The 24,195-nt window shown below is 57.0% G+C and overlaps 1 protein-coding gene across 2 annotated transcripts in view; it reads left to right on the top strand.

Annotated features, from left to right (window-relative positions):
• The window catches only part of CPT1A (carnitine palmitoyltransferase 1A), a 51,486-nt gene that overhangs the window by 14,118 nt on the left and 13,173 nt on the right, over nt 1-24,195 (top strand). For both annotated transcript variants that reach the window (XM_079786917.1, XM_079786916.1), the window contains exons 2-12: nt 8,379-8,531; nt 11,151-11,290; nt 12,723-12,894; nt 14,880-14,981; nt 16,014-16,151; nt 17,342-17,419; nt 18,784-18,891; nt 19,870-19,957; nt 21,481-21,676; nt 23,198-23,386; nt 24,070-24,175. In XM_079786917.1, coding sequence (XP_079643043.1) covers nt 8,391-8,531; nt 11,151-11,290; nt 12,723-12,894; nt 14,880-14,981; nt 16,014-16,151; nt 17,342-17,419; nt 18,784-18,891; nt 19,870-19,957; nt 21,481-21,676; nt 23,198-23,386; nt 24,070-24,175 — 1,458 coding nt within the window. In that variant the 5' untranslated portion in view covers nt 8,379-8,390. The remainder of the gene's footprint in view (nt 1-8,378; nt 8,532-11,150; nt 11,291-12,722; nt 12,895-14,879; nt 14,982-16,013; nt 16,152-17,341; nt 17,420-18,783; nt 18,892-19,869; nt 19,958-21,480; nt 21,677-23,197; nt 23,387-24,069; nt 24,176-24,195) is intronic.

The following is a 24,195-nucleotide window of genomic DNA, read 5'->3' as shown; positions in this document are numbered from 1 at the left end:
GTGCACGGAGGATTCTCGCCCACAAAGGCGTGGAGAGGGGCTGTTTTTTCCTTCCTCCTGTTCCTGCTGATTTTTGCTGCACCTGACTTCTCGCCCTAGGCAGCTGCATGGCAGCAGGAACGCCAAATGCTAAGGGGAAGAAGGGGCGGGTCAGGGAAACCCCCGGGCTGGTGATGCCCTTCCAGATCCTTCCTGGTACTTTCCTTGAAGAGCTTTGGGTAGCAGCAGTGCCCAGGCCAGCCTGGGTGCCACCTTGGTAGGCATGCACGGCAGGGGTGTGGTTTTCCCACGTGGGAGCTTGTACTTCCGGGTGCAAACAGAACCCTCCTGGCGTTGCTCACCAGACCGTACATGCCGGCTCATTCTCCTCCTCGGCTTCTTCTCTCAGGAGTGTTTCCAGCGATGGTGGCCTGCGTGTCACTGAGGCTCAGGCTTTCTCCCCGGCGAGGGCTAGGGCTGTGCTTCTGGAGCCCCTGCCTGGCCCTCGTGCTGTGCTGAGCTGTTGCTCCCGGTGGGTAACCTTTTCTCAGAGAATTTCCAGCACAGAAATTGACCTCGACGTGAGATGGGCCCGCTGACAGCTGGATTCCTTTTTTTTTAAGCCTCACCAGAGGATATCTTTTAATTGATTTTGGAGAGAGAGGAACATCGATCAATTGCCTCTCCACATGTGCCCCACCAGGGATCGAACCTGCGACCTTTTGGTATACGGGACAATGCTCCGACCAACTGAGCCACCCAGCGAGGCCGTCAGCCGGACTTTAACAGAGGCAGGGCCAGCTCCTGTGTGGCGGGGAATTGTGCAATTCTAGCGGAAAGGCGAGCGTGCGAATGCTTTTAGAGTTGGCACTGTCGTGTGCGCAGTTACTGTAGTTTTATTGCTGGCTGCAGTCATGTCATTTTGGATCCAACAGGGTGACCTAATTTTATATCTGTGTTGTAACTTTAGGAACCTTAAGTGGAATTTTTTTTTTTTTTAAGAGAGAAGGGAGAGATAGAGAAACATCCATGTGAGAGAGAAACGTTGAACGTTGATCGGTGGCCTCCCATACGTACCCCAACCGGGGATTGAACCCGAGAAACCTAGGTATGTGCCTTACCAGGCATCGAACCAGCGACGTTTCAGTGCATGGGATGATGCTCAACCAACTGAGCCACATGAGCCAGGGCTGGAACTTTCTATATGGTGGACTTACCACTTCACTTGGGAGGTCAGAGGGTGCCTTTCGAGCTGCACCTGAGTCTGATGCCCCGCTCTGCTCTTTGCCGGCTGTGACGGCGGGCAAGTTTCAAGAGCCTCGGTCTTCTCACCAGTAAATGAGGATAACAATAGCACCTCCTTCCCAGGGGTCAGCGGGAATTAAGTGGGCCAGTGCAGGTGAAATGTGATCCCATTTCCGCCATATGCCAGAGTTTGGTGGAAAGAATAGTTTGTGTCTTCGTTGTTAATAGCACAAAATCTGTTTGCCTCATCGATCTTCCCACCGACCTGCATGTACCTTCCCACCTGCCCCTGGCCTCTCTCCCTCTCCGTTCGCTTGCAAGGCGATGTTGAAAGCCTTCTGACCACACCAATGCAGCTGCACAGTTCCGTTACTGTAATGACTGTATTCTTGGATCCCGCTGTCGTCACAGGGCCAGTTTCATTGTGTGTTTTATGTTACAGAGGCGATTGCCACATCTCGCCCTGGGCAAGCTTTGCCGTCTGGCACCACACTTTGCACTATGATGACCTTTGACTTCCTTTCCAGTAACGGGCTCCCTGTTCGAGCTCCCTGTTCAGGACCTGGGGTGGGGGGTGGAGGGTAGTTGGGAAGGCGGAGGCCCCTGTCTGCCCGAGGGCCTGGTCTTCTCCTCCAGGGAGACAGACCTGGCTTCTGGATTTTGAGGCCGTATCAGGATTTGTAGGCCGCTGACCTCTGAGATGAAAGATTTTAGGTGAGGAGGAATTGCTTGTGGACAGCATGTCAAAGTGAATGCTTTTGAGAAGCACAATGCCGACCAAATGATTGGCCCAGGGTTTTGGGGGGAGGCATTGGGCAAAATGTTGAAATTGAAGGTCATCTTACCAAAACTGAATGAGCCCCCCTCCTCCCCAGATCATTCGTTTGACATTCAGTGTTAGGGAGCTGTCTGCGGCCCGTGATCTGATTCAGAGAATTAAACAAGGATGCGTGTGTGTCCTGGAGCAGCTTTTTTCTTTTCTTTTCTTTAATGTATTTTCATTGATTTCAGAGAGGAAAGGAGAGGGGGAGAGAGTTAGAAACATCATTGATGAGAGAGAATCATTGACCGGGGCTGCGTCCTGCACGCCCCCTACTGGGGATTGAGCTTGCAAACCCAGCATGTGCCCTTGACCAGAATCAAACCCGGGACCCTTCAGTGTATAGGCCGACGCTCTATCCACTGAGCCAAACCGGCTAGGGCCAGAGCAGCTTTTAACTGATGTTGGGAGATTAAACAAATAATTTACAAGTGACAGTCGCCTGCAGGGAATGTGAGTTCTGTCCATGCCAGAAGCAGCTAAACCTGTACAGAATTGTTACGAGAGTTTATTTGAGCTGATCTGACAACATATGACATGCCTGGGAGCGAGATCTCAAGTGCTCAGGCTTCTCTTACGCCTTGAGATTAAGGAGGGGACAAGGAGGGTCACCGTGGAGGTGGGAAAAGCCGAGGTGGGGATGGGATGACAGGATTGGTGCCTCGGGGCTGTGGACTGCCACTTCCCGGAAGCACAGAAAACACTCCAGGCTGCTGAGATGGAAAGGCGTGTTAACCTAGAAATCAGTGATGGCGAACCTATGACACGCGTGTCAGCACTGACACGCGTAGCCATTTCTGATGACACGCGGCCGCATGCCGAGGATGAAACATTTGCTGCTCCTGAGGATGAAACATTTGCGACTAGAGTCTTGGAGTTAGTTTTTCCCTCAAAGTGACACACTACCCGAGTTATGCTCAGTTTTTTTGGCGAAGTTTGACACACCAAGCTCAAAAGGTTGCCCATCACTGACCTAGATGCACAGAAACAATGGACGAGGCCTGCTTAGGACAAAGATACACTGAAAGGTTACAGGCCTGGGGCCTGGCTCCCCACCAGGACCTGCCCAGGTAGGGGTCACCCTGTGAGGTTACACAGTTCAAAGGTTGACCAGAGCAGGCCCTGGGAGGGGCAGCTTCAGGCCAGGCGTGAGGCAGGTGTGAAGCCGGAAAGGAGAAACGGCTGGAGAACGCAGGCCGCTCCGCTGTGAGTTCCCAGACCTGGCCCAGGTGACCGGGAGACGGCGCTCGGGGAGGTGTAGGGAACAGCTAAGAGCAGCAAGATATGTGGATATATATACTTAAATATATTTTTATTGATTTCAGAGAGCAAGAGAGAGAGGGAGCGAGAGGTAGAAACATCAATGATGAGAGGAAATCATCGGCTGCCTCCTGCACGCCCCCCTACTGAGGATCGAGCCCCCAACCCGGGCACGTGCCCTTGACTGGGAATCGAACCCGGGACCTTTCTGTCTGTAGACTGACGCTCTATCCACAGCCAAACCAGCTAGGGCTGGGCAGGCTATTTTTAAAAATTGATTTTTAAAGAGAGAGAGAAATGAGAAACATCCATTTTGCTCCAGTTATTTACAAATGCATTGGTTGGTTCTTGTATGTGCCCTGACAGGGGCTCAACCCCGCAACCCTGGCGTATGGGAACGGCGTTCTAACCACTGAGCGACCCAACAGGACAGAGATGTGGATTTTTAAAATAGTGATAAATGGGTCCTTGTTCTCACTCGGAGCCTCTTATGCTGGGTCTGGGTGTTTCCCTGAGAGCCGATTAGCGAGAGGTGCTAAGTGCTCTGTTCGGACAATCTCTCTCCCTTAGTGGCCCTCGGAATGGTGTCCCCGTTCCCACGCTCTGCTGGGGGCTTTGGCCCCGGGTGTGTTCCAGGAAGGAGGTCTGTGCCAGCCGCCCGGGGGGTGCGGCTCCAGGTGGGCGTGCTCCACCTGCCGCCCCAGAAGTGGTTTCTGGAAAGTGAAGGTGCACACCCCCAGGGCCTCCTCCTGTCACCCAGCCAGCCCCGGGGAGGAGCAGCCACCTGCGTCCCCGGGAGGCGTTCCCTGCGGCACCCTGTTCCCTGCAGGAGCTGCTCGTGCCGATGTGAGGGGGCAGTGACTGATGGGGAGAGGTTAAGCTCTCTTTTCCTCCGTCTATATCTTCTCTTCTCATTTCTTCTCTGTGACCTTTCTTGCCCTTCTCCTTGCTCTTCGTGCCAGTCCATGCGTTCTCTCTGGAGCCACCTGAGAACTCGGGCACAGGTGCACGCTCTGTGCAGGTGTGTCCCTGCGGTCATGCCGCGTGGCTTTGCCCCCAGGGAAGCCACCTCTCTCCACCCGGGTAGATAGGTGCCCAGGTGGGGGTGGTGGGGGGTGCATACCTCTCAAAACCAGCAGGTGTCGGGGGAGGCCCGGGCTCAGTGGGCAATGGTGTGGCGGTAAGCAGTGGTGGGGGGACAGTGGGGAAAGATGGCAAGATTCATCCTCCGTGGACGTGCTTTGGTCTCTGTGGAGACGTGCTGAGACGTCCAGCCTTGTGCGCAGGTAGAAGTTAAAGCCCCCGGCAGGGCCTGCGGTACAGAGGTGCCCCAGCTCAGGAGACAGGGCGGTGGCAGCAACAGGTGAGTAAGACCATCGAGCACCTGGAGACCTGATCCAGGAGGAGTGGCTGGTGCGCAGAGACTGCTGGTTTGGTTGTGCCCTGCCTGTGAGACCCCAGCCCCAGCCCCAGCCCCAGAGGCGGTGGGGCGGCTGCTCACCTGACTTTAGTGCCCTTTGCCGCTCCCCTGGAGGGCTGGAGGGATCCCGAGGAGAGGCTGTCCAGGGTAGGAGGCCCGGATCCAGACCCAGGCCTGGCCTGCCAGCTGGCCCCGGGGCCTTCCTCTCACCGTGGGTGGGGGTTCCCAGCTGGGCTCAGCCCCAGTCCGGGTGGGTGTGTCTGGGACGCCAGGGAGAGCTGGAGACGGCCGTCTCAGGTCAGCGCACCAAATGCTGACAGCTGCTCACTCCGGGAGGGGAGGCCGGTGTTAGGTGTTCCTCCGTGTTTGCCGTGTGTCGAGACTTAAAGACAGAGGACAGTCCTCCTAATTGCCATGAATTTAACTGCTTGCCTCCTCCCACCGGGAGCTGCACCAGGCAGGTGGATTAGCTGCCGGGAGGGCACTCCAGGTGGCCTGTCCTGGTTCAGCTGCTGGCACTCACGCCCCGTGCTGGGAGGCTGCTGATCTGATTGGCTTCAGCCGCTGTCCGTCTAGAGGGGCAGGATGGCTTTCAGCAGGCCTGGGAGCCTCAGTCAGAGCAGGAACATTCTCATTCTGACCCAGGGGTTTCCAGAAAACGGCTGGGCTGTTTTCCAAAGGGGCTGCACGTTTTACATCCACCGGCACTGGTGGGATCCGGCTTTCCCCACCCCCTCGCCAGCCCTCCTCACGGTCTTTTTGGTTGTAGCCATGCTGGTGGGGGTGACATGGCCTTTTATTTTTCTTATGTAGATTTAATTTATTTTTTATGTTATCCTCACCTGAGGATGTTTTCTATGGATTTGATTTTTTAAAAATTTTGAATGATTTTGAGAGAGAGATCGATGTTGTCATGCCAACCAACGGAGCCACCTGGCGAGGGCTGGCTGTGGTTTTGATCCCCATGTCCCTGATGGAGACAGGAGGAGGAATTCCAGAGATAAATGCTGTTAAGCACCCACGGACTGAGGTGGCGTTTTAGCTCATTAGAGTTGCACAGGGCGCTTTTCAAGCCGCTGGGACAGCCGTTCACTAATCCCTGCTTCGGGCTGGAGGAGGGAGAGGCCGGCTCAGGACAGCCATCGTGGTTACTGCAAAACGAGAAGCAAGTTGTCTGTTTCAGGGGCATTTAGGACGCTCATATTTGTCGTTAGGCTGAGCCAATCAAAACAAGCAAGTCCTTAGTTAATGCACTTCTGACAAGGCCTTCGGGAACTGCAAGCGCTCAGCCTGCCTCTCCCCAGCAGCGGCCAGACTCCTGAGCAAAAGCTCACGCGCGTCTCCGCACGGAGTTGCCTACAAACGCTAGGTTTTTATCGAATCGGCTGCCATGGGATCCCTTCGCGTCCTGTGCAAAGCCCTTGAGAGGTCGTGCACATCACGGTGAGGGTGGCCGGTCACATAATTTTGTTCGCCGTGATGCCCGCTGCGCAGAATCCTGCCTTGGGTGGGGTGGGGGGGCTGAGTTGCGGGAGGCTCTGGGAGAATCTTACAGCGCCCTGGATATTTTTTGAGAAATGGGTCCAGAGCTGTTCGTTTGGGTGCCGTCTTCAATAGTCACAATTACCTGTGCCAAGCCTTTGCCTAGAGAGCTTGCTGCTTGCAGAAGCCGGATCTAGCCCTGGCTGGGTGTGGCTCTCGGTTGGTTGGAACGTCGTCCCACACACCAAAAGGTTGTGGGTTCGATTCTCAGTCAGGGCACACACCTAGGTTTCGGGTTTGATCCATATGGGAGGCAACCAGTCGATGCCTCTCTCTCCGAAATGGGACAGGCTCCGTCCGGCAGCTTGCTCCGCGTCTGCTAAATAGTATGTGAATATTCTGGAGTGCGTGCAGATTACACTAAGCTAAGGTTATACGTGGTTGGGTTTTTTTGTTTATTTGTTTATAGTTTGTTTTTCCAAAATCATTATAACAGACATTCCCAGGGGTGTCCGTCCCGGCCTGTCTCTCTGCCCCCAGCGCCATCAGATGTGAAGAAGCAGCCACAGCCGAAACCGGTTTGGCTCAGTGGATAGAGCATCGGCCTGCGGACTCAAGGGTCCCGGGTTCGATTCCGGTCAAGAGCATGTACCTTGGTTGCGGGCACATCCCCAGTGGGGGGTGTGCAAGAAGCAGCTGATCGATGTTTCTCTCTCATCGATGTTTCTAGCTCTCTATCCCTCTCTCTTCCTCTCTGTGAAAAATCAATAAAATATATTAAAAAAAAAAAAAAGAAGAAGAAGCAGCCACAGGGCAGGCCTTTCCTCCCCGGAGGCAGACGGACCTGGGCGAGGATGTGGCGGCCACGCCCCAGCCCTGCGCTCCCCGCCCCCGCCCGTCCTCCCACGCGGGCCTCTCCCCGGTTGGGAAGGGCTCCTCTGGGCGATGGCTCCACCTGAGGCCTGTTGGGAGCGGGAAGCCTCCTGTCCCCTCTGCTCCCACTCGGGGACACTCGCCTGGAACACCCCCAGTCTCTTCCTGGTCCTGCTTCCCTGGCCCACCCCCGAGGCCCATGCCCTGTTGAATGAACGAAAGTCCGGTGCCTTTCCGGCACCTGCTCACGGCATCGTTTGGTCTGGTCGGCTGAAGATTAGGCCAATTTGACTTTTGTAACTGGGCTTCTTTGTAACGGTCCCACCTCTGCACGTAATAGGCTTAAATGGGTAAAAAACGGGGGAAATTGCACATAACGAGAAAAGACACCATGCAATTTTAGGTTCTTATTATGGTGCGTGATGGTTTTTTCCTCTTAGCTGCCTTTTAATATATAGATATAGATTTCAGAGAGGTAGGGAGAGGGAGCGAGAGAGAGAAACATCAGTGATGAAAGAGGCATTGATCAGCTGCCTCCTGTATGCCCCCTGCCCCCATTGGGGATCGAGCCCACAACCCGGGTTGGAATTGAACCCAGGACCCTCAGTCCACAGGCCAACGCTCTGTCCACTGAGCCAAACCAGCCAGGGCTCTTCGCTGCCCTTTTATCCACTTTATCCACATGCTGCTCTGTGCAGACCATTCAGGAGATGGTGGGCTCGCTCGCCCTCAGGAGGAGGGCGGGTGGGGGAGCTGGGAGGGCAGTAGCAGCTTCTAGGGGCCGCGTGTCCCTGGAAGGAAGCAGAGGAAGCAGATGGGAGCGGGATGATGGGAGACAAAGGACATGCTGTAGACTCTGAAACAGCTCCAGTGAAATGTGCTTTCCTTTGCGGGGTGGGGGGGGCGGAGCCTGCCCGGGGTCTGTGCTCGGGTTGGGTAAGTGCTCCCGAATGTTGGACCCCTTGGGGCTTGATTTCAGCCCCAGCCTCCGAGGGGGGAGGCCAGTTCTGTCCAGAGGCTTCCGGGTCTGGCTCTCAGGCACCAAGCACTGGCGCACGGGAGGCCAAGGTGTCAGTCCGCCCCCCCACCTGAAGATAAGGTTCAGGGCCACCGTGACTCACTTGTGGCCTCCAGGTGGCTGGAGGGCAGGGATGGGACCAGCTGCTACACAGCCACCACCTTCCGGTGTCAACTGGGTGGGGCCCGGGGTGCTGGCCGGGAGGGGGAGTTGGTGGGAGGGCCAGGGCCAAGGGTAAGGACAAATTACACTTCTCTATAATCGGCTCCGTCTCCTCCCAGGAGATCCTAACGATGGCAGAGGCTCACCAGGCCGTGGCCTTCCAGTTCACGGTCACTCCCGACGGCATCGACCTGCGGCTGAGTCATGAGGCCCTGAAGCAGATCTACCTGTCTGGACTCCATTCCTGGAAGAAGAAGTTCATCCGATTCAAGGTGTGCAGACACTTGTTTAAATCTGGGCCGTCGCCCCTGGGACGCAGAACCGTTCTCGGGGTGAAGTACCCATGTTTCTGAGTGGTAATTGGCATGGAATTCGTATCTTGGTGGCGCCTAAGGCTCGTGAAACACGTTGACATATAGGGACTCGCTGAATTCTTGAAGACATTCTGGAGGCAGGTGGGGCCCCCTGTGGGGCAGGTGAGGAGGTCGGGGCTCCGGGAGGGTGCGTGGCCCCCTTGGAGGGAGCAGAGTAAGGACGACAACCCGTGCCTCCTGCTCACCTTCCGGAAACGTGGTGTTTCCGGCGAAAGTGCAGCGAGTCTGTCGAGCAGGTGTCTCATTGATAACATAGTCAAACGTTGGCAGACACGCACGTAACTTCAGGTGCAGCTGCCTTCCGTGCTCTCAGTTCTGTTTCCTTGAAAGAGGACAGTTAAGCGCTATCTTAAGCACGTGTCTTGTTTTTAATTTAGTTTATTTTAAAAATCTGCAGAAGGAGGGGCGGAGGTGGAGGAGGGTTAATGATGATGGAGAAAAAATAAGAGAGGAAAACATAAAAATAAAGTCAAAATCACGGAAGGAATAAATAAATGCCCTGTTTAAAAAATTCAAGCAAATGAAAGGGCTTCAAGTGAAAAGTGAATGTCCCCCTCCCCTTCCCCTCAGGGTAGATTACACAGTTGGTGTTTTTTGTTTGTTGTTAATCCTCACCCGAGGGTATTTTTCCATTGATTTTTTTTTTTTTAAGAGAGTGGAAGGGACCGGGAGAGACAGAGAGAGAGACAGAGAGAGACACGTAGATTGGTTGCCTCCCACATGTACCCCTGACCAGGGCCGGGGATTGACCCTGCAACCCAGGTGTGCGCCCTTGACCGGAATGGAACCCGGGACCCTTTAGTCCGAGGGCTGATACTCCCAGCCGCCGAGCCAAACCGGCTAGGGCCAGCTGGTGTTTTTACTCTCGTTTTCCGTTGTAGAGGGAGGCAAAAGGCCCGGAAGCTAGAGTAGGTGAGAGCAGTGACATAGGGGGTGTACCTGGCTGGACAGGTATGCCTGGGCTTAGCTTGTGGGTTCTGGGGCCCAGGTACCGGAGGGATCACACCCCGTCCCCCCCCCCCCCCCCCCCGCACCCCAACCCCATGGGCACCGGAAGTGGAGGAGGGTGCCACCTACCGGGAAGCTTGAGTTTGTCAACCTGGCCTTGCTGAGAGCTCCGCATTACTTCCAAGTAGAAAATAGAAAGTGGGGAGCAGAGGGGTGGCCGTCATTTCAACCCCGTGGAAATACTCTTCCTGAGTTTAAAGGCCTTGTCGTGCAGCTGAGAAAGCGAGAACAATAGATACGAAAACAAATGACCTAAACAGTGCCTGGCCTTCTGTAGCCAAAGGGTTTTATAGGAGCATGCCATCCCCCAGTGAGGAGGAGGGGTGGGCAGGGCTCAGCAGCTGCAGGCGGCGGGGCGGGGCGGGGTGAGCAGGAGACACTTTATCTAGAACCCTCCTCCCTCTGGTTTCATTGAGCTTTATTCCACCCCACTCCTTTTAAACAATCTTGTAGGGATCCAAGCATCTTCTAAAAAAATTCAGATAAAGCATTGAGAGTTTTTAATCCATTGTCTTGGTCAAATCAATCTCTTATGTATGGCTCCAGTAAGAATTTTTTTACTTGGAATTTGGAAACATACACAAAAGTCAAGAGAAGGAGTCACACTGCTCACCTCCCAGGGTCCACTGCTAACATTTTGCCAGTTTTGATTCATTTTCCTTCACCCCTCTCCCTGCTACTCTTTGGGGGTATTTTTGGAGGGGTGGGTAGAGCAGAGTTTGTCTGAAATATCTTACAGCACATTCTCAACCTGGAGTGAGGTCTCCTGCAAACACTTCAGGATGACGGGGCATCTCTATTTGGGGCAGGGGTCGGGGAGTGAGGGGAGGGGAGTGAAGGGTGGGGGAGTGAAGGGTGGGGGAGTGAAGGGTGGAGGAGTGAGGGGTGGGGGAGTGAAGGGTGGAGGAGTGAGGGGTGGGGGAGTAAAGGGTGGAGGAGTGAGGGGTGGGGGAGTGAAGGGTGGGGGAGTGAGGGGAGGGGGAGTGAAGGGAGGGGAGAGTGAAGGGTGGGGGAGTGAGGGGAGGGGAGTGAGGGGAGGGGAGTGAAGGGTGGGGGAGTGAGGGGTGGGGAGTGAAGGGTGGGGAGCGAGGGGCAGGGGAGCGAGGGGTGGGGGGGGCGGGGGAGCGAGCGAGGGGTGGGGGAGCCAGGGGAGTGAAGAGTGAGGGGAGGGGGAGTGAGGGGTGGGGGAGTGAGAGGTGGATTTGGAGAGGGCGGTCTGGGCATCTCAGAAGTAGCAGGTTGGGGAGAGTACTTCGTGGTTGGCTCAGTGACATCCTTAATCCACGGGTGTCATTCCTCCGTCTGGGTGGAGCTCGGGAATCTGTATGCTAAACTCGGGTGATTCTAACGTCCTGGGGTCACTGTGGGGTCACTTTGGCTCAGAAGTCGAGGAAGGGATGGCTGGAGGCTCCTGCAGCTGCAGCTGGAGGCTCTGGGGGAATTGTCAGAGGCGACAGCGTGGTCGCCTGCCCCTCCCACGGCCTGACGCTCTCCGGCGCCTCTTTTCAGAATGGCATCATCACTGGAGTGTACCCAGCGAGCCCCTCCAGTTGGCTCATCGTCGTGGTGGGCGTGATGTCCACCATGTATGCCAAGATCGACCCCTCGATGGGGATAATTGCGAAGATCAACCGGACCCTGGACACGACGTGAGTAATCCTCCGTGTTCTCAGGCCGCTCTCCTCCCGTGTCCCGGGCTAAGGCTCCCTCCGCCCCTGAGCAGTTCAGGTCCGTCACTAGGAAATACCAGGCCCCACGTCCTCGTGCCACGAGCGGGCTTTGGGTTTCTGGCCAGGACTTCTGTGGAATTGGGGCCCTTAGGGACGAGAAGCAGCTCCTGTGTGCATGTGCGTGTGCGTGTGCATGTGCCTGCCTGGCTCCCGGGCTGCTGTGGGGTCTGGCCCGAGCATAAGCCAGCACCTTGCTGATTGTTCAGATTTAAAGATTATTCCTTCAGAAGCCTGTGGACTCAGCTCCAGCTGAGTGTCCCACAGCCTCACGTGCCTCGGGGGCGCTGGCCCCGCCTTTCTAAGCCTCTGCGAGTCCCTGCGAGAGCTCCCTGCCGTGTCAGTGGAAGTGCGCCTGCCCTGGACGCCCGCCAGGTGCCCGGGCTGCCTGCGGGCAGGGACCTCGCCACCCCGGTCCCGGCCGCTCTCCTTTCATCCTTCAGTTCCCACCCTGCAGCCGTTGTGCCAGTCTTACCTGCTCCTCACACTGGCCTGGCGTGGGTTGGCCACAGATGCCTAATTTACTCTCCACTGTGGGCTGCTCTTAGCACTGGATTATGTTTGGAAGTGCTGGCTAGTTAAAGCCCTTTCATCTGGATCTTTACAAGGTTTGCTTCTTTGTCCCTCTCAACCGATTGTGGTGACTGGGCCACCCCTGTCCCGCTTTTAGAAAGCGCAGGTTGGGGCCCGTCGGAACGGTGTTCGTGGGGCCGGCACGGTGTTCGCGTGGACACGTCTTTTACGGGACCTGGTCTGCTCCTGCTTTTTATGGAAGCGCCTTCGGTTTATAGGGAAGCAATGCTGGACCTGCCGTTGGTTTGCTCGTGCTGAAACGCTGTGTGGGTTCTGTGCACCGAGGACGTGTGTGTGTCTGCCTCCAACGGTGATGTCACGCGTGGACATCTAAACTGCAGGTCGTCTCAGAGGACGGTCTCCCATCCCCGCGTCCAGGTTTGCTCGTGGACCGGCTGTCGGAAAAGAGCGTACAGGTTTTCAGTGGAGATGACCGCTCCACTTGAACTCCCAACGTTTGACAGGCTCAGAAAGATGCAAGTTTTGTAGCAAAGGCGTGTGAGGTGTTTGGTGCCACTGAAGTATGACGAAGTGTTCAATGGATGGTTTCCAAATACTGGAGACTCCTTCCGGTAACATATTGGTTTGCTTTAGTGACGTTAGTGATAAAAACACTGAGTCTTCACTTTGTAAATATTCTGCAGTTCCCCCAAGCCACGGGAACTAGGAGCAGAGCCACAGAGGCGTGTGCATGGCCGCACTTGTCCTCGTGTGCAGAGTCTCATCTCGGCCTCTTTTGCTCGCTCACGTGTCCCCGGCTTGTCTCGTCTCATCCCGGCAGGGGCAACATGTCCAGCCAGACGAAGCACGTGGTGAGCGGCGTGCTGTTCGGCACGGGCCTGTGGGTGGCCCTGATCTTCACCATGCGGTACTCCCTCAAGGTGCTGCTGTCCTACCACGGCTGGATGTTCGCCGAGCACGGCAGGATGAGCCGGGCCACCAAAGTCTGGATTGTAAGTGGACGCACCCCGGGCCCAGAGCGGGTGCGGGTTTTTCTGGCCGCGTGACCCAGGCGTGACGAACAGGCGGAAGGCGAGGCTGTGGGGCCCGGGCAGCCCTCTGTGTTTGGAGAGACGTGGACGCCCCGGCGGCCGTCACCACGGTCGGTGACACAAACTTAGCATCCCCCCGAAGTTTCCTCAGGTCCCCCCTTTCTCCTGTAGCCTGAGGCCCCGTGTTGTGCAGGAAGTGTCCGGAACGTGTTTATTTCAGGGAGCTGGAACGTTGTACCCCTTACCCATCGCGCCTTCGTCCCCCACCCCGGGCAGGCCCGTCCGTGCTGCTCTGTCGCTTGGACTGATTTAGGTCCCACAGGTCAGTGAGTCCCCGGCATTGGTCCTTCTGTGCTTGGCTCGTCTCACGGAGAGGAAGGGAGAGGGAGAGGGAGACAGAATCAATGTTGAGAGAGAATCCTCGACTGGCTGCTTCCTGCACGGCCCCCACTGGGGATCGAGCCCCCAACCTGGGCATGGGCCCTTGACCAGAATCGAGCCCGGGACCCTTCAGTCCACAGGCTGACGCTCTATCTACTGAGCCAAACCAGCTAGAGTGAGCTTTTACTTTTTATTTTATTACTATTTTTTAAACCAGTTGAAATTTTATTTTTTTTTTAATATATTTTTATTTATTTCAGAGAGGAAGGGAGAGAGGGATAGAGAGAGATAGAAACATCAATGATGAGAGAGAATCATTGATCGGCTGCCTCCTGACCGCCCCACACTGGGGACCGAGCCCACAACCCAGGCATGTGCCCTGACCAGGAATTGAACCCAGTACCCTTCAGTTCACAGGCTGACGCTCTATCCACGGAGCCCAACTGGCCAGGGCAGCTTTTACTTTTTAAAGAAAGATCCTCACAGGACCTGCTCTCCCTTTGACCCTTGGTGTCTTGGGAGTCGCTCTAATTGCCGGGGAGGATGGGTTCATTGTGACTCATAAGTTTGGGACTAAAGGACGTGAGTTCTGAGCATTTTATGTTTGTCCGCTAGGTGGGTCCTCCAGGTCGTCCATGAAATAAAAGGGTCACTTTTTTGTAGCTTTTCTCACTGGAGGTCACGGCTGAGTGGCTTCCCCGGCTGACCAGGCCTCTCTGACTCACACCCTGAGCTTCTAGTCATTTCCACCTGCTCTCTCACCCTTGGCCCGCGAGTCGGGCATCTGCCGTGTGCGTGGCTGTCTGCCGCTGCTGGCTCTGTCTGCGGGCTGATGGCCGCCGCCCCCGGGGCTGCTAGTGAGCTCACTGCACCCCCGCCCCACCCCCCACCCCACCACTCTTTCCCAAACCGAGTTCTGCTGCTGCTTCATTCCGTTTTCTAATTCTCGGAGAAGCACAGAATTTAACACCAGAGGGGATGCCCACACTTGACAAAACCAGTTCCATGAGGCTCCCCGGATGGCCGATGCCCAGCTGGGTCGAGAATCATGCCCCTCACCCCCCGCCCCGTGAGCCCTGGACACTCCTGTGAGGTCTGGTCGGCGTGACATGACCAGGTTTAGATCACTGCGGCCTCAAGCAAGGCCGGTGGCGGGCAAGCGTGCTGTCCACTGGCCTTGACAGTGACCGAAAGGGCCACACTGCCCCTGCCGGCTTGGCGCCAGGCCCAGGCACCTCGGTCGGCCCTTCTCACTGCGGACAGAGCCTTGAGCCCATCCGGAGACCAGGAGCCTCGTAGGAGTAGGAGGGTGATCTCCCCGCGTGCAGAGGTGGTCAGACGGCGCCCCCAGGGGCCCGGGGGCCGACAGCGCCGGACGGGGTGGGGCATCTCGCAGCACCCGGCAGACCTGGGCATTTGGGGTCACCTGTGTCTTCGCTGAGGCCTGCGAGGGCGGGGGCAGAAAATGGAGGCGGGGAAAATAAACCAAGGAAAAGGGTAAGTTGTAGACCCTGGAGAACTGGTGTCCGGCTGTCTCAGCTTTTAAAATGCACCTTTTCTTTAAGGGGATGGTCAAGCTCTTCTCAGGCCGGAAACCCATGCTGTACAGCTTCCAGACGTCCCTGCCGCGCCTGCCCGTGCCCGCCGTGAGGGACACCGTGAGCAGGGTGGGTGTCGCCTCAGGGGCACAGAATACCCACACCTGTCGCCAAGGGATTGAGGTTTATGAATTAGAGACGATTGCCCGTGAATTCACTGTCCTTTGGGTGTGTGAGCGCCCAGCAGCGGCTGAGGCTGTTACAGGGGATATTTTTTCCTATCAGCACATCTTAGGTGTTTTTATTCTCCCCCCCCCCACCCCGCCCTCCGCTTAGATGTTTTTTAATAAAAGGCATCATATACGGTAGTGAAACCACTTGGCAAATTTTTAAAACAACTTTGTTGAGATATAATTCACACACCATATAACTCACTCCAAGAGTCCACGTCATCGGTTTCATTGGATTCCATTACTAATTGTTTTGTTTTTTAAATCCTCACCTGAGGACACGTTTTTATTTTAGACAGGATGGGGGCAGGGAGAGAGAGAGAGAGAGAAACATCAATGTGAGAGAGAAACATTGATCTGTTGTCTCCCGTACGCTCCTGGACTGGAGATTGAACCCGCAACCTACGTATGTGCCCTGATTGGGAATCAAACCCAGACCCTTTTGGGGTATGGATGGCACTCCAACCAACTGAGCCACCCAGCGGGGCATGACTACTTGTTTTAAGTTGTGCCCTGTCATTGTTCCGGCTCCTCCTTCTGTCCTGGTGTCTGGGGCCCTGGGCAGCACTGCCCGCGCTTGGCGCCCCCCCCCCCCCCCCCCGGCCCCCGTGCCATCACGCTGCAGCCCAGTGAGAATGGAGCTCTTGGAAGGGCCAGGGACACCCCTGCAATGTCCTTGTTACCGTCTTTACGACACTGAGCCGGTCCATCTGGAAGTCACGTTGATGGTTTTCTGGTGACGCAGGATCTGGGCGCTTGCAGGCCAACAAAGAATGGACAGGAGTAATTGTTTATCAGTCACCCAGGTCATGGTTTAGCGTTGGAGTTAGCCAGCTGGTGCGAGGAAGACTCGGCCACCTTTTCGATGTGTTTACGTTTTCTCGGAGGGAGCTGTGTGCTAACCGGGCTGTGTTTTCCTCGCTAACCCCAGTACCTGGACTCGGTGAAGCCCCTCATGAAGGAAGCCGACTTTAAGCGGATGACGGCTCTCGCCGAAGATTTTGCCGTCAGCCTCGGGCCGAAGTTGCAGTGGTATCTGAAGTTAAAATCCTGGTGGGCTACCAACTACGTAAGTGCATGCTCACCGTTTTTCTTTTCTTTTTTCTTTTTTTTTTTTTTAAATTTCTTTATTGATTAAGGTGTCACATATTTGTCCTCATCCCCCCATTCCCATCCCACACCCCTCCCCATGGATGCCCCAACCCCCTGTTGAACTTAACCATTGGTTAGGCTCTTATGCATGCACACAAGACCTTTGGTTGATCTCTCCCTTCTCCCCCCACCCTCCCCTATCCTCCCTCTGAGGCCCGATAGTCCGATCGGTGCCTCCTTGTTTCTGGTTCTGTTCTTGTTCATCAGTCCATGTTGTTCATCATTTCCCCTAGATGAGCGAAATCATGTGTCACTAGAGATATACTTATAAGAATTGAATGTGCGACGAGCAATAATAGTTATGCTGACAGGCAAATGAATCAGTCTGTATGGAGTTTCTTTCTGGACCAACAGTTCTTTTGAGACCCAATATCAATGTCCACCAGTTCCTTATGTGTACATGTCGGCACTGACCCCTCAGCTCTGGATGGTGGACAAATGGTGGTAATGCAGGTCCGACTCCCTCTGGTTTGGTCTCGGCCGGCCCCAGGGGCATGGCTTCACCCAGATCCAGGGGCCCACGGCCTCACCCGGACCCAGGGGCCAGGCTCACCCAGATCCAGGGGCCCGCGGCCTCACCCGGACCCGGGGCCAGGCTCACCCGGATCCAGGGGCCCGCGGCCTCACCCAGACCCGGGGCCCACGGTTTTTCTTGATGGAATTCTAATCAAGTAACTAGATTTCTTTTGTGAGAAATACTAATCAGTTCCCGGAACACCCGGGCGTCCCCATGCACAGTGGCCAGAGGGGACCTTTGGCAGGTGACACGGGTGGGGGTGGGGTCTAGGTTTTGAGGAACAGCTGGAAGAGAGGTGTTGGCTGTGATGCAGACACCAGCGTCGGGGCTTGGCATGGGCGTGGTGCAGGGAGTGAGAGACCAGGGCAGGGGCGGGGGCACGTTCCCCTTCGGAGCAGGTGCGGGGTGCACCGGGGTGTTGAATTCTTAAACGTGCACTTAGACCCTTCCCTGCACACCAGGCTGCGAGTAGCACTTCAACACGTGACCTTAAAAAACCCACTCTCCACCCCCCATTTTCTCGCACTGAACACCCCCAGCCCCGTGGGGCCAGTGCCCCTCTGGTTGAGCTTGTCTGTTTGCACCAACAGGTGAGCGACTGGTGGGAGGAGTACATCTACCTGCGCGGACGGGGGCCGCTGATGGTCAACAGCAACTACTACGCCATGGTGAGTCCTCCCGGCGGGGGTGGCTGACGGCCCTGCCAGCTGCTGGGGAGGCTCGAGGGCTTGACCGGGCCCCTCCTGTTCTGCCACCTCTGCCCAAGGCTTCACACCCACCAGGGCGCCCAGGACCCGCTTCCCCCCCCCCAGAGATCCACGGTGCTACAGGGTCCCTCAAGGCACCTGCGGAGAAACGTGGGTCACAGACATGCCCTCGTGCCACAGGACTTCCTCCCAGCAGGGCGCGTGCCTCGCCTGCCTTCCTAAGGGCTCAGGGGCGGCCGCTTTGTCCTGCTCCGGAGACACTGTGGGGTCCCTGGCTGGTCACGTGTCCGTGTCACGTGTCTGGTCTGGTGGGGCACATGCCACATGCCGTTCTTCTGTTAGCAGCTCCTCAGTTGGGGTTCCAGGGCGTCGTTGAATACGTGGCGAATCCAATTCTTCCTCTTTTGCTTTCTGTTCTTGACCTCCTTTTATTTTTCCCCCTCTTTATCGTTGGTTCTTCCCTTCTACTTTTCTCCTCGTTAGATTCTTCTCTTCTTTTCCCTTTAACTCTTTCCCCGTCAGAACGCTCTCAGACTGACAGCAGCTGTCGGCCTGCTCACGGGACCCAGAGAGGACGCTGCCTGCCGGCTGCGCTTCCTTCCAAAGTGTCGGGGACACGCTCTCCAGTGTGGTCGGACCCGTGTCCCCGCCCTCCCTTCCCGTCACGGAAAATGGCCCTTAGAAACGGGTCTCAAGACACAGAAGCCGCGGGCGCGGTGCTGCTTGCGGGAAAGGGTCCTTGAACCTGTTACTCCCGTCCCGGGGACCGACAGTCCGCTGCCTTCTGTCTGTACCCCTTCTGTGCATTCTGTGAGGGTGTCTGGGACAAAGTACTGTCACCTTCTTTCAGTGTGAATGACAGCCATTTAAAATTTAATTTTAAAATATACTCTTACCATTACTAGCCTAAGAATTACTTGGGGGCTTGTGTTCTTATAAACCTGAAAAAGCCTTGGCTGGGTGGTTGGAGCGTTGTCCCATACACCAAAACGTTGTGGGTTCGATTCCTGGTCAGGGCACATTTGGGAGGCAACTGATGGATGTCTCTCTCTCTCATTGATGTTTCTCTGCTCTCTCTCTCTCTCTCTCTCTCTCTCTCTCTCTCTCTCTCTCAGAATCAATGAAAACCTTCTCAGGTGAGGATTAAAAAGAAATAATAATACCGTTGGCCAAGTGTAGGAAGAGAGATGAGTTTATTTCCTCGCAGAGCAGGCGTGATCTCCCTGACGTGGGGGTGATTGCAGCGCCGACGGCTCCGCCGTGCGCTCGCCTCAGCCTGTCCGCCCCTGCGAGCCCTCTCCCCGCTGACACGCGTTCCGTTTCAGGATTTGCTGTACGTGTTGCCCACGCACATCCAGGCCGCCAGGGCGGGCAACGCCATCCACGCGATCCTGCTGTACAGGCGCAAGCTGGACCGGGAGGAGCTCAAACCGGTGAGCGAACAAACTGCCTTTTCAGAAACACTCCTGCAGCTTTGCTGAGGCAAACTTGGTTTACTGCACCGTGTGTGAGCTCTGACACACGCGTGCACACTCGCCACACCCACAGCCGTGACGGCGAGCAAAGCCAGCCCTCCAGAGTTCCCGGGCGCTTGTGACCCTGCCCCCTGCCCCCTGTCCCTTCCTGCGCCCCCTCCCCACCCATCGCCCGCCAGGTCACTGCTGGTCCGCCTTCCATCACTCAGGCCAGCGGTCGCCGAGCGGCGGTCCGTGGACCACTGGCGGTCCGTGAGGTCTGGAAGGTGGGCGACCGCCGCTCCAGCTGCTTTGCGTCCCCCAAAGCTTTATGTCAATGGGAGCATCAGGTGCACTTCTGGGGGTGGATACGTCTGATGAACTTGTCATTTGCCCCTTGAAGAAACTCTTGTTCACTTTTTTTTTTAATACAAAGGAAATATTTTATTCATTTAAATTTTATTCTATTTATCCCATCACCATGTATCCCCTCTATGCCTTCTTCCACCTCCACCTATCCCTTCCCACCCCCGAAATCACCACGCTCTTGACCACGTCCGTGAGTCTCTCTCTTTTTTTCTTTTTTGCTCAACCCTGCCTTCCTCCAGCCCCCTCCCTCTTGTGTGCTTTTGAAGGAAAACAGTTTAGCTGGTGACCCACTCAGGAATAAGACATGACTTTCGTAAATACCCTTTGGTTGAAGTGTCGGTTTATACACGACCGGCCAGTGTGTCACTTAAGGGTTGGTGGCATGGGAAGCTGGGCCCTGGCGAGGTCCTGCAGGGAAGTCCCCAGGGAAGCGGGCGCCCCGGGGAACGGCTGTTCTTCACGGAGTTAGGAGACGAGCGAGCCAGGCCACGCCCCACGCACAGAGCACTAGCCGGCATTGCACGTGTGCTGTCCATTTGCTCCTTTGTCCTCCGGAATTTCCCCGTTTGGCACGTGTTTCTGTTGCAGATTCTCCTCCTGGGCTCCACAGTCCCGCTCTGCTCCGCGCAGTGGGAGCGGATGTTCAACACGTCCAGGATCCCAGGGGAGGAGACGGGTGAGTGCGCCGCCGCGGGGCTTCTCGCCCGCGTCCTAGACCTTTCACCTCCCGGTGAAATTTATTCCTCGGTATTTTATCCTTTTGGATGCAGTTATGAATGCAATTTTTTTAATGTTTTTTTTTTTAATTGATTTCAGAGAGGAAGGGAGAGGGAGAGAGAGAGAAGCATCAATGAGAGAGAACCATTGATCGGCTGCCTCCAGCACGTCCCCTACTGGGGATCGAGCCCATAGCCTGGGCATGTGCCCTTGGCCAGATCGTACCCTGGACCCTTCAGTCCGCAGGCCAACACTATCCACTGAGCCAGGCTGGCTAGGGCGGGATTTTTTTCTGAATTTCTTTTTCTGGTAGTTCATTATTAGTATACTAGAGGCCCGGTGCACAAATTTGTGCACTGGTGGGGTCCAGCTGGCCCACCCCTGATAGGGGCCATCGGGAGTGGGCTGGCTGGGATGGGGGCCAATCAGGGGTGGGGCCAGCCACCCCCACCCCTGATCTGGGTGGGGGTGCCCGGTGGGGGACAGGGCTGGCCAGGGCCAGGGGCCATGGGCATTCTGGTCATTCTGCCATTCAGTCAATTTGCATATTACCCTTTTATTATAAAGGATAGAAATGCAACTGATTTTTGTATCCTGCAATTTTATATGAATTTTTAAAATAAAATTTTTAGAGAGAGAGTGGAAGGGAGAAAAGGAGAGAAAGACATCAATTTTTGTTGTTCCACTTATTTATTCATTCATTCATGGGTTGATTCTTGTATGTGCCCTGACCAGGGATTAAACCTGGAGCCTTGGTGTATGAGGACAATGCTCTCACCCCGTGGTCGGCAAACTGCGGCTCGCGAGCCACATGCGGCTCTTTGGCCCCTTGAGTGTGGCTCTTCCACAAAATACCACGGCCTGGGCGAATCTATTTTGAAGAAGTGGCGTTAGATGAAGTTTAAGTTTAAAAACTTTGGCTCTCAAAGGAAATTTCAATCGTGGCTCTGTTGACTAATGAGTTTGCCGACCACTGCTAAGCCACCGGCCAGGGCTGTGCCGAATTCATTAGTTCTAACAGTTTTTTGGTGCAGCCGTCCGGGGCTTCTGAATACAATAGCAGGTCATCTGTGAGCAGTGAGGGTTTTCTTCCTTCCTTCCCGATTTGGGTAAGCCCACAGCTGACATGCTCGAGGCCGAGAGCTCTTCCTCTGAGACCAGGCACTAGGCCCTCGCTCCGTTCCTGCGCATCTGGGTGAGGGACACCCTGCTGGCTCGTTCTCCCGATGAGACAGTGGAGGCCCCGGGAGGGTTCAGTCAGTGGCCCGAGCCGATGCGTCTCGCGATGGCAGAGCGGAGCCTCGCGTCAGGCCTGTCTGACTCCGGAGCCTCAGCTCTGACCCTGTACTTAACCCCCCCCCCCCCCCCCGCAGCTCCCCCCAGACAGGAGGAGCGGCCGCGGGGGCCGCGGAGCCGGCGGGGTGTGGCGGTGCCCGCCCCCTCCTAACCTGTGGGGGTTCTGTCTTGCCCGCACCCGCGCAGACACCATCCAGCACGTCAGGGACAGCAGGCACATCGTCGTGTTCCACAAGGGCCGCTACTTCAAGGTCTGGCTGTACCACGACGGCCGGCTGCTGCGGCCCCGGGAGCTCGAGCAGCAGATGCAGCGGATCCTGGACGACCCGTCGGAGCCTCAGGCCGGGGAGGCCCAGCTGGCGGCCCTCACTGCGGGAGAAAGGTGTGTGCCGGAGGACAGCGGCCGCCTCCGGGGTGTGAGGGCGCCGCTCGCTGGGCTCTCCGTCCCGGGGCCCCCCCGGCAGGGAGTGTGTGCCCACGGCCTGGCCTGCGGGGGCACCAGCGGGACTAGAGCCCTCGTTGGGGCCGCAGGTCCCGCCCCCGGCCTTGAGTCGCCTTGGCCGCCTCTGTGTGACGGGCAGGCGTGTGCGCAGGTGCCAGGGCAGGCTTTTTCACGGGCTGCCCCGTATTTAATTTAGGAAACAGAAGAGTTTAAACCAAGGCCTGTGCCAGGGTTACTTCCCTGCCTTGTCCACAGATCACCTAGCGGCCTTGCTTGCCTGAGGACGAGGGCACGCGGGGGTGGGGACGGCCAGGAGCCCCCTGGAACTACGGGCCGCATCCGGGATGCTGGAGCTTGAGGCGGGATGGTCCCGCGTGCCCGACCGCATTGGGGCTTGAGCCTGTGCCGGGTGGCGTTAAAGGGACCACTTTTGGCTGGAGTGCGCCGAGCAGATTTATGAGATTGTTCTGGTCCTGGGGCCTGGAAGGGGGCAGGGGTCCTCATATGTAAGGATGGGACACGGCAGGAGGAGGCTTGTCCGAGAAGCTGGGAGAATTCCGCTATCCCGGGGCATGGACTCGGCAGAAGGACCAGTAGGGGGAATGTCTGGGGGACCGAGCCCCACGTCCCGAGTGCTGATTGAACGTGGGGGCCGGGGGGATTGGGTGGAGGTGGTGTGGGTGACGGTGCTGTGGAGGAGTGGCACCCGGGACCACTCGCCCCTCGGGATTCGGTGAGCGAGCTCCCAGCCTGAGCTTCCTGCACGGGGCACTGTCCCTCCCCGCCACCCCGCCCTGTGCCCAGACGCCGAGTGCATCCTAGTGCTCGTCACCTGTGGTCTCCTGGCTCGGAGGGCAGCGGCTGGGGCTGGTGGGTGTCAGGACCTGTCGTGTTTATGGGCCTTTTGGCACCACGGGCACCTCGGCCAAGCACTCGGGCGGAGAAGAGGGTGGGAGATGGGCCAGATGACCATGGCCTGGAAGTGGGCAGGGGCCCAAGGCCTGGGGAGGCACTGAGGGGCCAGGGGCTGTCCGAGGAAGCCGCGCCGGGTGTCCCATCAGGGCTGCAGGTCCCACGTGAGGTGGGACAGAAAAGAATCCTCGGGTATGGCTCCCAGGTGTCCCTCATCGCGGGATGTCACAGCAGCGTGGGCTCAGGCAGGCTGGCCTGGGTTTGAACCCCTCCCTGCCGCACAGCAGCCGTGACTTCCCTCTGGGCCTTGGTTTCCTCATCTGGAGGAGGGGTGGGCGGTGTCGATCAGGGGGCCGCTCCCACACTCTGGCCACGCCCCCCCACTGCCAGAACTTGGGACGGTCATAGAACGTGTGCTTTTCCTTAAGTTCCTAAAAACCCGTGGAAACTATGGAAAACGATGTCATGACCAACATCCCGTGGGAGGCAGGGTCGCGGGGTCGCCCCGTCGCGGCCGGCCTCACGCGCCCTCACGCGCCCTCCCCACAGGGTGCCCTGGGCCCGGTGCCGCCAGGCCCACTTTGCGCGCGGGAAGAACAAGCAGTCGTTGGACGCCGTGGAGAAGGCGGCCTTCTTCGTGACGCTGGACGAAACTGAGCAGGGCTACCGGAAGGAGGACCCCGGCGCGTCCCTGGACAGCTACGCCAAGTCCCTGCTCCACGGCCGCTGCTTTGACAGGTAGCGTACCTGCCCTGGGAGCGCGGCCTCTGCCCGTGACCGTGGGGGACAGGTGTGTGGCCAACCCCGCCTCAAGCATCGGGACCCTGGAGGAATAAGGCTAGGTTAAAACATGGCTTCTAATTTCCTCTCCACCCAGACTTGTCTGTCTCTCGTCCGTCTGTCTACACACACACACGCACCCACGCACAGCTGAAGCAGTGGATTTGAGAGTCTTCCCCTCTGTGCACGCCCGCCTCCCTTTGCGGACGCTAGTGAGGCCCGGCGGCCGGTTCCCCAGGCGAGGAAGGTGGCGGGCGGGGCCTGCGTGGCTGTCGGCTCTGGTCCTGAGACAGCGATGAGGAGTTCCACCTCCCAGACCGCCTTTCCTCACCTGTAGAGTGAGGCCCGCCTGCCCGCAGGTGGGGTGCAGGCGCGGGGAGCCCCCCAGCTCTCCGGAGTTGCCGCCTGTGTCCTTGCTGCTATAACAGCTTGTCCTCGAGTCTCACCTGTGTGTCGAGGGAAGCGTGCAGGACCGCGCGACCCGTGTGAGCCTGTGTTCCGCTGCACAGCGGTCCGCGGCCTCGGGGACTGTCCGGGCCGGGGCGAGGGCCGGACCCCACCCAGAAGGAAGCCGTTTCCGTTTCTGTGTATCGTCGTTTCTCTCGACGTTGACGATCCACAAACACCTCTGTTTCCCGCAGGTGGTTTGACAAGTCCTTCACGTTTATTGTCTTCAAAAACGGGAAGATTGGCATGAACGCCGAGCACTCCTGGGCCGACGCGCCCATCGTGGGGCACCTCTGGGAGGTGAGTGCCGCAGGGGTGAC

The sequence above is a fragment of the Cnephaeus nilssonii genome, assembly GCF_951640355.1.
Source record: "Cnephaeus nilssonii genome assembly, chromosome: 13".
Lineage (NCBI taxonomy): Eukaryota > Metazoa > Chordata > Mammalia > Chiroptera > Vespertilionidae > Cnephaeus > Cnephaeus nilssonii.
Note: the sequence above shows the minus strand (reverse complement) of the source record. Positions and strands in the feature narration are given on the sequence as shown.